The sequence below is a fragment of the Epinephelus lanceolatus genome, chromosome 21 (assembly GCF_041903045.1).
Source record: "Epinephelus lanceolatus isolate andai-2023 chromosome 21, ASM4190304v1, whole genome shotgun sequence".
NCBI lineage: Eukaryota > Metazoa > Chordata > Actinopteri > Perciformes > Serranidae > Epinephelus > Epinephelus lanceolatus.
This window is the reverse complement of record NC_135754.1, coordinates 879615-894651: the sequence shown is the minus strand read 5'-3', so window position 1 is coordinate 894651 and position 15037 is coordinate 879615. Positions and strand designations below refer to the sequence as shown.

The window sequence follows — 15037 nt, the reverse complement described above, 5'->3', positions numbered from 1 at the left end:
AGAATGGCACTCCACAAGGTAGCATTATCAGTCCAGTGCTATTCTTGATTATGATTAATCATGTTTTTAAAAATTTAGACAGATCAATTAATGTAGCATTATTTGCAGATGATGGGGCTATGTGGAAGAGAAGCAGGAATGTTAACTTTGTTGTCAATAAGATGCAGCAGGCAGTGAATGATGTTCAAAAGTGGGCCCTTGAGTGGGGATTCAGAATTTCTATAGATAAGACGAAAACAGTGTTCTTTACTAGGAGGACTATTCCCCAAGAGTTAAAGTTGAAAATATCAGGTGCAGATCTGGAAAGAGTTGAGTGCTTTAAATATTTAGGTCTTTGGTTTGACAAGAGGTTAACCTGGTCTGTGCATATTCAGAAGATGACTGAAAAATGTAAAAAAGTGTTAAATGTGATGCGATGCTTGCGTGGGGTGGATTGGGGTGCAAATAGGCCAGGTATGAGAACTATTTATATTAGTCTCTGTTTGACTATGGGTGTGTGGCCTACAGGTCTGCAGCTAAGTCACTGTTAATGAAATTGGATGTAATCCAATATAAAGCACTGAGGTTATGTTGTGGAGCTATGAAGACTACCCCTGTCAGTGCAATCCAGGTTGAAATGGGTGAAATGCCTCTTCATATCAGGAGGAATCAGTTAACTCTGGTTTATTGGGCTAACCTGAGAGGGCATAAGGAAGACCATATTAGTCAATCCTCCTTACTTCATTGTCAAGAAAGGGATAAGCAGAAAGCAGGTGAAATGGGCCTCCAGGTGCTGAATGTGTGTCCTACAGTGTCCTTTCCAGCAGTTCCACTGTGGTTACTGAGAAGCCATGTTATTGATTTAGGTCTTTTAGAATTAAAAAGGTGTAAGGAAATCAACAGCTTTATAGTAGAGAATCATATTAGAGACATGTATGGGGATAAAGTTGTGGCATTTACAGATGCATCAAAATCAGAAGGTGGGAAAGTTGGAGCTGCATTTGTAATTCTTAGTCTTAAGGTCTGTAAAAGAGAAAGACTGAATAATGATCTTGCTGTTTATACTGCAGAGTTAGTAGCTATCCTCGTTGCTCTAGTCTGGTTTGAGAGTAACAGGCCTAGGTATGGGGTGCTAATTGCTTCAGATTCTGCATCTGCACTGATGAGTATCCAAAACGCTACATCTCAATCCAGACAGGACATTGTCTTAGATATTGTACAGAAGATTAGTAGGCTATTAAACTCTGGTATAAATGTTAGTCTCCTATGGGTGCCTGCTCACTTAGGAGTCAGAGGTAATGAGCAAGCTGATAAGAATGCTAAGAAAGCATGTGGATCTCCTGAGGTTACCATGGATATAAGCTTTAGTAAGGCTGAAATTAAGACTATTGTCAAGGCCAGGTCTAGGAGGAAATGGCAAAGTAACTGGAATAATGCTATCACTGGGAGGAAGTACTATAGTGTCCAAAGGTATGTTGGTGATGCTAGACCAACAACTAGATCAACTCAAGAGGAAGACATTATCTCTAGGATGAGATTTGGGCATACTGGTTTAGGCAGTACTTTACTTATTTTAAAGAAACATGCTGATGGTAAATGTAGTGTATGTAGTACTGCTGAGACTGTAGAGCATGTTATTGAATACTGCTCCAAATTTGACCAGGAGAGACAACTCATTCAGGAGCTGGAGTCAGAAAGTGTGCCTTTAAACATAAAGACTATCCTCCAGAAAAATTCAGGCGAGGTTTGCTTCAGGTTTTTGTTTTACTACTTGAGTAGAACTGGTCTGATCAGAAGAATTTAGATTTTTTTTTTTTTCCTCGTGAATATTAATTTATCCAGACCCACACTCCATTTTGGTAGGTGGCGGTAATGCTTCCATGCGTTGTTTGCCAACTGCCATAAAACTAGAAAAAGAAGAAGAAGAAGAAGAAGAAGAAGAAGAACAACAACAACAACAACAACAACAACAACAACAACAACAACAACAATAGAATGTAATGGCGAGGTGTACTGCATCTGTGTTCAAGTGTGTTATTGTTGAAAACAATAAATATGACTTTATAAAACCACTTTTTGTAACATATATCAATCTTTTGATCATCTGCCACAATAATGTAATGAATTTAAAGGGGAAGTTCCGTTTTTTACAACCTGGACCTTATTCCTGGCATTAAATACGGTTGTTTACTCACCCAGATAAGTTTGGTGTCATTTGGAGTCCTTCGGAAGATATTTAGATCCGCAAGAGCCGCGTACATCCATATAGTGGGAGTGATCAGGTCAGTGACAATGAGGCTCTAAATAACACATTATCTGCCACGAAACTCGTTCATTTCACCAATATGTTTTTATGAATCGCTAGAGTTGCTTGTCATCATCATCATCCGGGTCATTTATACTCATAGATATATATACATAGATGCCGCACCCTGGCTTGTGGGATGCGTCAATACCGCCGCCATCTTGCCTAGGTGCTCTGACTGGTTCAGACCCACGTCAGACTCGACAAAAATGCCACATTTTTGCTCTGCATTTGGGTGTACGAACTAAAGAAGTGTTAAAACCAAGCAGAAGGGAATAACATTCCACAGGTAAGAAGTTGTTTTACAATATTTTACTGTTACGAATATGTTTAATGAGATATATATCTCAAAAAGTGGTCCTTCTTTTAAGCTAATCAAGTAAAGTAACTGTCCTGATCTGGTCCTAATGCCAAATTAAGCTAACGCTATGTCACACAACTTAAAGAAAAAAGGTTAACATTTAACGTAATATAATATTACTTATAAAATTATGATGCTCTGTCAAACAGCTATGTCGGTGTAGGCCTATGTGTTATTCCAAATTGTCAACTATCTGTTTCATGGCACCAACGTGACATAACGCAGTATAACGTTAGTAGTTAACTTGTGGCCTGAATTGTAACTACAAATTATGGGGAACTGCGTTTTTCTGACACACTTATTTTGTGTGTAGTTTCCCAAAAAACACAGATAGGAGACAGGCATGCGTAGCAGCAGTGAGGAGAAAGGACTTTGTCCTGAGTGACTCCTCAGTCATCTACAGCTGTCACTTCAGACCTGAGGACTTCGACAGGACTGGGCAGACTCCTAAAAATAATACTAGCTACTGTACACTGTATTTTTTGTAAATATGACCTAATAATGTAAACAGTTCTGTGTCCAGGGTCCCATGAGCACTGTGGTGTTATACATATGAGATTAAAGCAAAATTTTGTGTAAACATGCAGCTCTAAGTCATTTATTTTCACAAAACCAACATTTGTTAATCAGAATCTACACTGCAGCTCGGCACAACCCCGCTGATACACTATTTTTTGCACATTGCATGAAATGTGAATAAACATTTATAGTCAAAATTAATAATTAAATGACATCATGGTGAGCATTGTACATCTAGTAAGAAAAAAGAATATTTATTACATGGGGAAAGTTTAGTTTAAATGTATTGTAGATCTATTACTGTTACTTTATCTACATAAGATCAAATATTTTGGTATGAAAAGCTGCATTTTTTATTTAATCAAGTATCCTGTATCATAACTACATGTCTGACAATTGTAACAAACCAAACCGCATGAAAATCGGTTTAGAATTCAGCGAGTAATGATGATTTTAATCATAAATAATTTCCTGCCTCAATAGACATACATGCATTAGGCAGCGCGGCTCCACCTGGGCAAGATGGCGGCCGCATTGACGTATCGCTCCAATGAGGAGCACCGTTGAATGCAGCATCTACGTATATATATCTATGATTTATACTGACCTACTAACCTCTGACCTGGATGATGTCATTGCGCCGCCGCACACCCGGCAAGGCTCTGTTTACGCTCTGTTTAGGCTGAAACATGGCTGAATATTTGTCAGATTTTGAGGTTGTGGACGACAACTTTGAATATGATGGACGCCCTTACCGTTTTGAGCCAGAGTATACAGATGAGGAGCTCTTTGACGGGAGGATGTGGAGGCAGAGAGAGGAACAGCTGGCCAGAGAACAACAAACCGCTGCACGTCCGAGCTAACTGATGCTAACTGGTGGTGTTCTTGTGACAATGTTCCTCTATGCCAACAGAGGAGGAATGCCTTTGTTGCTCCGAGTGGGATTTGTGGCCAGGAGATACACGTCTGGATGTCTCCGGAAATGACTGTCTCACAACAGAGGATTTCACTTCTATGATCAACCGGGCTGTTGTAGAGACTTTTTTTCATGTCCTGAAAGTAAACTGGAAGACCCAGCCAAAGCCTGCAGGACTGAACGGGCAACTTTCGATTGAGTAAGTAGCCTACACACATGCATAAGTTGTTTATTTTCATTGAATCTGTTTGCTTGATAAGTAAATAACAATGAGAATTTACATTTAGCCTATTTAGTTTCTTCTCATCGCTTGTGTAGAACGGCCCGCACACTGCACAAAAAGCAGAGGCACTTTTTATGCAAAACGTGAATTTATTATTACATAGTGCTCAGTGACAAGAAGTGAGAAACAGAAAGGTGAACGCTTCGGTGGTAAAGAGGATTGTCTTTACGAATTGCCTCTGACATCATCCAGGTCAGAGGTTAGTAGGTCTGTATAAATGACCCGGATGATGACGATGACAAGCAACTCTAGTGATTCATAAAAACATATTGGTGAAATGAACGAGTTTCGCGGCAGATAATGTGTTATTTAGAGCCTCATTGTCGCTGCCCCGATCACTCCCACTATATGGATGAACGCGGCTCTTGCGGATCTAAATATCTTCCGAAGGACTCCAAATGACACCAAACTTATCTGGGTGAGTAAACAACCGTATTTAATGCCAGGAATAAGGTCCAGGTTGTAAAAAACGGAATTTCCCCTTTAAATGAAAATAGGCTACCTCAAGTTGAGGGCTTTCTCAGCAATTTTGAGATGAGATTAAAAAAGATATTAATTAGATCAATTAATTACAGATCATAATTAATTAATCTCTCCATTTTTTTAATCTCTTGACAGCACTAAGTATATTTAATGTTTTCTTTTTTGGCTCTACTGGGGTCCGTTTCACAAAGCAGGTTCAACAAACTAATCTAACTAGTCTAATCCTGAACTCTGAGCTGATCTACTCTGAGATAGGAAACTCTGAGTTTCAATCAGTTTAATCAACTCGGAGTAGTTTCACCTGGAGTTAAGCGTGTGCACCACAACATTAAAAACCCAGCATCAATGGAGCCCCGATTCGACGAGTCACCATGGCAACGGGGACAGGGAGGGCTGCGTTTTTCACCCCACTAAAATTAGAAATCTTAATGCGCTCATAGTGCGAGTTTGCACACGTTTTCAAAAAGAAGTGCAACACCGCTGCAGCTGCAAAAGAGAGGGAGACGGCGTGGGAGAATGCATAAGTTTAAATGTAGTCCTTTGCAATCGCAATAATATTACAGGGGAAAACTGCTTGAATGGTAGCCTATTAATTTATTTCATTTAGGTGTAATCCCGCGGGGGAGAAGCGCACTTGGCAGCAGTTTAGGATGAAATATAAAAATATTGTTCAAACAGGTAAGACCTCTGCATAATCTCATGGGGGTACCTCATTTTGATCATGTTTTACATTGTAAAGTAAATATTAAGTGGCTGTTTGACTGTGCAGTTGTTTTTTTCCCAACATAATGCTGTTTTCACACACATAAATGTCTTCTCATCTATATCATGTTCTGTTAAATAATTAAGCCTATTTAAACTAACACAGACTTCTACTCAGCCAACAAAAAGAAGGCAGATGCCCGTAAAACGAGCACACTTTTCTGACCGCCCTGCATACAGTTGCCTTACTCAAGTGCTCAGCGTCTCCGACATTGTACAAAAACTTCCATTTGCAAAGAAACACAGCGCATTTGTATACAGTCTATGAGCGCAACACACAATATCTGCTGGGATGTGAGAGCATGACTACGATTGGTAATGTTGCAAATGTAAGGACGGATTAGGTTGTGTATGTAGATGATGGACTGTGACGTGAAACGGTACTGCTCAAAAAGATAATTGTGTGGAAATGCTCCCGACGAATATTTAATTCTCTGCGCAGTCTTCATCCACGGGATCGTTATCAAAAGGACATGCCATGTTAGTGAAAAAACCTGGTCCCGACCAGGTTAGGTTCATAGAGTCTGTTATTACCGTAACTGACCGAGAGCTTAAGTTACCTCGCTCTCTGAAACAGGCTAGAGTTACCCCTCTTTCTCTGCTTTGAGTTACCTCCTTTTTGAAACGGAAAACTCAGAGTTTCCCTCATTTCAGGGTTAACAGACTGAGTTTTCACTAAACCTGCTTTGTGAAATGGACCCCTGCTCTGTATACAATTATGTAGGAGCTGACAGAAATTGATTATAAAAGGGTAGGCGTAATAAGCTAAACTTCAGCCTACACCTTTTTGGTCTTGTTTTGTTTGTTTGTTTGTTTGTATTTTGGTGTAATGCTATATTAGCATTGACTTTAGGTTTATTTGTTGTTTTCTTTTCTTCTCTGTTGTATTTGAGTCCATATTTTGAAAATGACCAAAATAAACTAAACAAAACAGAAAAAAAAAGAAAAAAACATCAAAACATCAATTATTCCTGCTGGCTCACCTCCACCTTCATCAGAGCCCTCACTTGCCACTTCACTGCTAGATGAATTTACTCCCATTACTCATAGGGATCTGGTTGGGATTGTGGCCAACACTAACCTCACCTCCTGTAAGTCTGATAATTTTCCCTCCAGGTTTTTCAAATAGGTTTTGGAGTCATTGCCCCCTGTCTTCTCAGTATTGTAAATGAGTCTTTTCTATCTGGCTTGGTCCCAGACAACTTTAAGCAGGCTTGTATTCAGCCTTTCCTCAAGAAACCTGGGGCCTCATGTACAAAGACCTGCGTGGATTTCCTACTGAAACATGGTGTACGCTTGAATCCAGAAAACGTCGTACGTACAAAAATATCCAGATGTATGAATCTGTGCGTACACATGAATCCAAGCACATTTCCTTTGTACATCCCAATCAACGTGGAATTGAGCACCCATGTTGGAGTACCCGACCCCTCCCTGTCTACGCCCTCATTTAAATATGCAAATCATATTTAAATGAACCCTGCACCTGAGATTCCCCTCTCTGCGCGATCAGAAAACTAAAACAAAAGAATGAATAAGACGGGGAAAAAAAGAAAATCTTCACAGAATGCGAATTGGAAACGCTACTCATTTAAGTGGAGGCGCGCAAAGATGTACTTTTTGGCACACAGTCCTCCGGCATCAATACAAAACGCAAGAGGAGTGAGTGGGAGAGTGTGTGTGAGGCTGTCAATGCAGTGGGGTCAGAAAAGCGTACACACGCAGAATTAAAAATGAAGTGGTCCGACATTAAGGTGGACGTGAAGCAGAGGAGGGCTGCCCACCGCCAAAGTGTGGCCAAAACAGGCGGGGGGACAGGAGAGGAGGAGCTCACCCGTCTGAACAGAGAGTCGCCTGGGGTCAGTTGAAAGCAGACAATTAATTATGTGAACTGGATTTACAGTTTATATTTGTTAATTTTATACACCACTTAGACGGATCACACACTATTGTCTATTGTTGTAAATGAATGCAGAAGTGCGCCGGGGAAAAGGTGAGGCTGATAAGGAAATGTCGCACTTTACGCACGGGTTTATTGACTTGAGTACTTTACACACACAGACAATCAGGGGCTTGTTCGAAAGCTCTGAAGCTGTAGTTTAAAAAACAACAAGTCACTAACTTTAACCACTGACTAGTACTGATGCTGTGAAGGCAGGATAATATTTGGGGGCGCACATATTCAGTGCGCATCATGGGGATTGATATTAGGACAATTAAAGGAATAAATTATTTACTCACCAAGAAGCCACCCATCGCGCACAGTGCCAGCTTGTAGTCTGTTCCCAACCATGCTGTTACTCAGAATGTATGAATCGTGCGTTGAACCAGGCCACCACGCCACAATGTTGGTTAATTGCATTTGCGCATCACATATGATCTGTACATTGATCGAATGAAAATGCTTCCTGTTGACAAAAACAAATTCATCCTGCGATGGCGCTTTTATAGCTAATGTGTGTGCAGTCGATAGCTCCGGTAACATTAGGAAAACCGGCTCTCGCTGCAAATTGCGCTTTAATGTTGGCCTGTTCAGCTGCATATGGGAATTTGATATACCTGGCTGACATGCGGATAATTCCGTCCCACACAGCTGGCATGACTCGGCTCAGGGTCGACTGGCACAGTCCCGATCGGTCGGCCAGCTCCCTCCGGAATGCCTGTGTTGCTAGGAGTCCCGGTGTGGTCAGTACCTGTATGGATACAGGCAGCGCATGGCTCCTCGCTGTATCACGGTCTAAGGTCGGCCGCAGCTCTGCGCACAGTTCCAGGAGGATTGCCCTCGGGAACCAATGCGGCAAATACTGCTAAAACGTTGTTAACGGTATTTTTGGCACCACTTTGCGCATGCTTTTATATCCACTAATCTAATAGCAAACACGTGGGTGTGTTAATTGTTCATCAGTGTTAATTGTTCATGTGTCTCTGATGTGCACATCACTCTTGAGCACTAATTGTTTTCATTTATTTATTATAACAGTTTCCCAGCATCACCTCTAAGTGTCGCCAAAGGATCAACAGCTGTAGAAACGTGCGTACGTCAGCCATGAAGTTGGCGTGAGGCACCGCACATTTCCACGGTCTTTTCAGTCTTGATACATCTGAACTTTGCCGTGGAAAAGGACATACGCCACGTTTTTGTGCGTATGCACCCTTTGTACATGAGGCCCCTGGTCTTGATCCAAAAAAAAAAAAAAAAAAAAATCACTTCGCCATAACAGTCCTCCCATTTCCAAATTACCTCTGATCTCAAAAATTGTTGAAAAAGTGGTCGCTAAGCAGCTTTTAGAAAACATGGAGGGAAACAATATATTCAACAAATTCCAGTCTGGTTTTAGAAAGAATCATAGCACGGAAACAGCCGTACTCAGAGTAACAAATGCAGGGCTCAACAATAAGGACTGCCCGATTGCCTGGGGCAAGTAAAACTCACGGTCGGACATGTAAACTAACAACTCACTTGCCCGATCGGGGAAGTTGCTAAAAATAGTAAAAGTTAATAACTAATTGATAAAATAAATGTATTTTAAAACGTGCTCTTCCGCTCTAATGCAGCGGTCTCTCTGCCTGAAGTCACAGGCACAGCTGTGTAACAATGTCCTGCCCACAGCCCCCATTGATATTATTTTGCGCGACGGACGCTTCATATAATAACATAACAATATACTATTTTTTAGTGTTATGCCATCGTGTCATTTCTGTCTCTACATGGTCACGCATTAACAATTCTCCTCTGCTCTCTGTATCGCGCACAGCGGAGTTCCGCCACACACACATACAGGTGAGCATGCTAGAGCAGCTCGGCCCACATTTTCCTGACCAAACCTGACCCCGAGCCCAGTGCAGTTTGTCAGCTGACAAAGTTATTGAAATGGACAGTGTGTAAATAACCAACAGATTGCTGTTACGCACAGCAGCTCAGCATGGCACTCATGCTGAGCTTGTGTTGCGTTCAGGTGTTGTCACGTAAATAACAACTTCCAACACTTAAATAGGTCATAGCACAAAACAGCAGCATGTCAAGTGACTTTTTACTTTATTATATTCAATAAAATTGTATGTTCCTAAATCTTGAGACACCTCATATGTAAGCTAGACAGACATTTCACCTGCTCATACTGTGCACACATGTACTGTATGTACTTAGTCCTCAAGAGCCCTTCTGGTGCCAGTAGATACATAGAAACATCCCAGCAGGCTGTGCTTTGCAAGCATACAAAAAAGTTTCACACATGTGAAAATTATTTTTCATGCGTGTGCTTCACCTCCGCTGCTACAACTCCATCCTAGGGGAAACACTGCTGTGTGCATTTTGTGCAACAGGTGGATGTGGTAGTCTACTGGTAGAGTAGAGAAAGAGCTAAGTAGCGTTGAAGTAGAGTAGAGCAGGGCAGAGAGATGGAAGCAAAATATATCAAACCCGGTGTTAATACAGTAGAACTGGAGAGAGGGGTGAAAAATAAATAGAGGTGGGCATGGCTCAAGTAGGGCGCAAAATTATAGACGGAGAACGATTGACAAATTTTTCACTTTAAGCCCAGACACTGTCATTTTTGTGTAGGAATAAAGCTACAATACATGACATATGTTTTAATTAATAAATACAGTGTGAATAAAGATTATATAACATAAAAATAACTGCAGTCTTTGTTATTTGATAGCCGCTTAAATTAAACAATTTTTATAGGGCAAGTAAAAACTGACTTCGGGCAAGTAGATCTCTGACCAACTTGCCTGACTGGGCAAGTGAAAAAAAAAACCTTAGCGTTGAACCCTGAAATGGCATCCTGATTTGTGCGGATTCTGGAAACTTTACCATTCTCATCTTACTGGACTTGAGTGCAGCGTTCGTTACGGTGGATCACAAAATTGTTCTCAACAGACTCAGAAACTGGGTTGGCATAGACGGGACTGCGCTTAACTGGCTTTCATCCTACCTATCAGACAGGGTATTCAAAGTAACTGTGGACAACTTTAGCTCTTCAACAGCTCCCGTGTCATGTGGGGTCCCGCAGGGCTCAGTCCTTGGCCCTATACTGTTCAGTTTGTTGTTGACCCTTGGACATATTATTTGCCATTTCACCCCTGTGTCATACCATTGTTACGCTGATGATTCCCAGTTGTATGTGTCAGTTAACCCGGAAAATCATAGCAATTTGGACTCTCTATACTGCTGCCTCACTGCCATTAAGAACTGGATGGCTTCCAACACAACACAAATAAGACTGAAGTACTGGTTATCGGTCCTGATCATATTTCTAACAGCATTGCCCCTCACCTTGGACCACTAACAATTAACACAAAACAGTCAGCTTGAAACTTGGGAGTTGTTTTTGACCATCAACTCAACTTCAATCAGCACATTAATAAACCTTGTTCAGTCCTGCTACATACAAATAAGAAATATTGCCAAAGTCAAACCAATGCTCCCCAGAAACATAGTTGAACAGCTCATCCACGGCCTCGTTTTCTCCGGTCTGGACTATTGTAATTCATTATTCACTTGCGTAAATGATACAGCAGTTGCCCGGTTACAGTTAATACGGAATGCAGCAGCAAGACTACTCACAAACACTCGTCGTAGGGAACACATCACTCCAATCCTCGCAGAATTACATTGGCTCCCCATCCGTTTCAGAATCCAGTTTAAAATTCTTTTAGTCACCTATAAATCTCTTCATGGTCTTGCTCCACTTTATATTTCAGAGCTCCTAACCCCCTATTCTGCACCCTCAGATCTGAGAATCAACTGCTGTTAAAGGTTCCACAGTCCAGGCTCAAAACAAAGGGAGATTGTGCTTTTACTGTTTTAGCCCCAACACTGTAGAACAAGGTACCCCTCAGTATCAAGTCAGCTGAGTCAGTGCCCCATTTTAAAAAAACTTTTAAAAACCTTCCTATACAGACTGGCATTTGTGTAATTAATTTGTGTAATTAACTTTTAATTGTCTTTCGCATATTTTAATGTTGTTTCTCTTACAATGTTTTATCATTGGATCAGTTTTACTGTATGATGTTTTTTTGTATTTTGTGAAGCACCCTGTAACCCTGGTTTTGAAAGGTGCTATAGAAATAAAGTTTATTATTATTATTAACTGCCAAAAACGAACCAACAAGATGCAGCAGCGAAACTGTTTGAAACAGCTGTTCTGTATTTTGAAACAGTCAGTAACATTCAGTAAATATTTCATGTTTCATTACTTTATATTCATGTAACAAATATACAAATGTCAATTAGATGGTAATCTGCATGTGAAATTCAGAAAAACAAATAAAAAATCGGTTATGCATATTCTATGCGGCTATTATAGTAAAAAATGCGGGCGCACGTGTGTTAAATTAACAGTCCCTTTATTCCAAAAGTTGTAAAGAAAGCAATGGAAGAACATTTAATAAAGCCCTGGAGGGCGGGAGTGGATGAACCAGGTTAAAGAGTACCCATGCAGACGGTATGCTCTAAAACTAAAGCTAGCGCGCCTGCAAGGAGGCAGGGATCATATTATTGGTCAACAATAAACCTGGCGTTCTATTGGTTAGGAGATTTTGACAGGGTTGTTACACAAAAAAATACAAGCGCACGGCAGAGATCTGAGAGCAGAAATTCCACAAGCTCACAAAAGCAGCTTGAGCGCGAGGAGAAGACCTGAAGCTGGAGCAGGAAATCTGTGCAAGCAACATTGTATCTGAGTGCAAACATACAGTTTGAGCAGAAACAGAGTATATCTAAGCACAAGCAGAGGCTATTTGAGTGCGAGGGCAGGGTTTTGAGGGACAATATTCCAAAATCTGAATGTGAAATCAATAAATAATGCTCTCAAATTGATATACCACTCTCTCGAATAAAGATAGGAAAAAAGCTTCATAATTAAGGAGTAAGGAAGAGAGGGGTAGAGAGGAAGAGATGGAGAGAGAGAGTGGAAGATTATTCATATCTCAGTTGTATATGCTATCCTTATCTATTTGATTAGCCAACCTGCTCATCAAAACAAGTGCTGTTTTTCATTATTTTGCACTGGCCTGCACAAAAGTAACTTGTACTTTGAGTAATTTTATAACCAGGTACTTTTTTTACTTTTACTTCAGGTACTCATTTTTATGGGAGTAATTGGACTTTTACTTGAGTATAGATTTTCAGTACTCTACCTACCATTGGTGTTTTCACAGATGTCTGTGACAGGGTGTGGAATGAGTCACACCTCTTCTGTGTTGATAGAAATAATAATAATGATGCATTAATGATAAAGTGCATGGAAATGAGATTACAATAAGTTTACAAAAATAAAAAAAAATGTGTTTAGAGGTAAAAACAGAACAAAAGGAAATAAAACACAAAAGTTACAAATCCCAAAAGTACTTATAAAACATTAAAAAGGAAAGTTTTCCTCTAAAAATATGTTTTAAGCAATGATTTAAAAAATGGGTAATGTGCTAGCCTAATCTCCTCATGCAGAGAATTCCAGAGCCTTGGGGTCTCAATGGCAAAAGCCCGGTCACCTTTAGTTACCAGCCTTGATCTTGGGACGACTAGTGAAGGTAGGCTTGAGAATCTAAGGTAACGACTTGGAGAACAGGTAGTCAGAAGCTCAGCTATATAATTGGGGGCTAAACCATGTTGAGCTTTAAAAGTTATTCAAAGAATTTTAAAATCAATTCTGAAGTTAACCAACAACCAATGGAGGGAGGCCAGAACTGGGGTGCTATGTTATACCTACAATCTTTCCCTGTTAAAAATACGAGCTGCAGCATTCTGTACTAGTTGAAGCTGAGCTACTACAGATTTACTGAGGCACGTAAACAGTGCATTGTAGTAGTAAAGGTGTGAGAATACAAAAGCATGAATTAGCCTTTCTAGGTCAGGGAAAACACAGCTGATTTAAGTTAGGTTATATTTCTTAGGTGGAAGTAGCAGGATTTAATGAGATTATTGACATGTGGTTCAAAGTTAAATTGAGATTCAAAAGCGATGCCTACATTTTTCGCTGTAGATTTTATATTAGTTGCCAGAGCAATAAACAGTTGTAATATGCTTGCTGGGTGATTAAGATCAAAGATTATTACTTCTGAAAATTACAAGTCATCCATTTCTTAATAGCAGTAATGCCTGGTTCACACTACTACTACTACTACTAATCTATAATTTCATCTCGTGTAGTGTGTCACAGTAGACGACAACTGACGCCACATCTGGGACGCCTCATGACGTTCCAACAGAGAGTCTAGCATGTTTGATTTTCTTTTTGTCAATCACACTTTCTCCCGTCACAGCAGTCACTTTGACCAATAGAAACACAGAGCGATCTGCTGCCGTAGACAGTTGTGCGGCAACAACACCCCAGCCTTAACTGCCATTAGCATCAAGCTAGCAAACAATGTTATTTATTTATAATGGAGACGGAAATAAAGTAAGAAAATAAAAAAATGGTGGCTTTTACTTACCACAGCTGCAGAGGCTACCAGCTTCATTTGAAATAGACTACATCATAAACGGGCCATTATTTACTATTCCCTCTATGTTTTTATATTTTTACTTTTTATCCACTCCTGGTTGCCTTGATAAAGGTAATGCATCGCGCTGTCATTTCAAACTCAACACTTCCTCAATCTGTTTCAAATTAAAAGCCCTTTATAACTTCGGTTGAGAGAATCCCTTCATTTTCTAAATAGGCTTTTATTGTGAAACATTTGCAGGAACTTGTTGTGGAGGATTCAGTGACTTGCATGTTTGCGTACGCTAGACTTCAAATGTAGCTCCTGCCATCCACTGGCGCTTTTTACATTACTACAAAAACATTTCGGCTCGCACATGAACAGACACAGTGACTGAAATAATAGCAATAATAATAAAAATAGGACATGAATAACCCGATGATGTCACACACATCATGACAGATGACCAGGTATGATTGGTGTGGACCATCGTGTAGTCTGGCATGTCTGTTGGCCAAGTCACGGCACGATTTTATTACTCCACAATCGCGTAATGTGACATAGTGACTGTCAGAGTGGACAGAAATGTCATGTAGTGTGAACCAGGCATTAAGCACTCCATTAAAGTGCTCAGACAGCTAACATTATCTGGCTTCTGTTAACATCTGTGTCTGTGTGTGTTTATGTGTGTGTGTATTGGCAACTATCAGATGCTGCATCTAAGCATGCAGCACAAGCCTTCTTCGACTGCCTGCGGACTGAAGTGGAGGAGTATGGGATAATTATCAGCACCATCAGTCATACCTTCATCAACACCTCTGAGGAGCCACCTGTGGAGGAGCAGGCCCCTGAACCGAACGCCCTGGCTGCATGTGAGTAAAAGAACCAGAGACCTAAAGGTAACGACATATAAAAAATAATTCCAAATGGTGTTTCAGTTTATGGAAAATGGATAGGAAGTGTGAAGCCTATTTGTTGTAGTATAGAGACAAATCTCAATGT

The 15037-nt window shown here is 40.4% G+C and overlaps 1 protein-coding gene across 2 annotated transcripts in view; it reads left to right on the top strand.

Annotated features, from left to right (window-relative positions):
- The window catches only part of dhrs7cb (dehydrogenase/reductase (SDR family) member 7Cb), a 107425-nt gene that overhangs the window by 91342 nt on the left and 1046 nt on the right, over positions 1-15037 (top strand). For both annotated transcript variants that reach the window (XM_033611537.2, XM_033611539.2), the window contains one exon: positions 14746-14907. In XM_033611537.2, coding sequence (XP_033467428.2) covers positions 14746-14907 — 162 coding nt within the window. The remainder of the gene's footprint in view (positions 1-14745; positions 14908-15037) is intronic.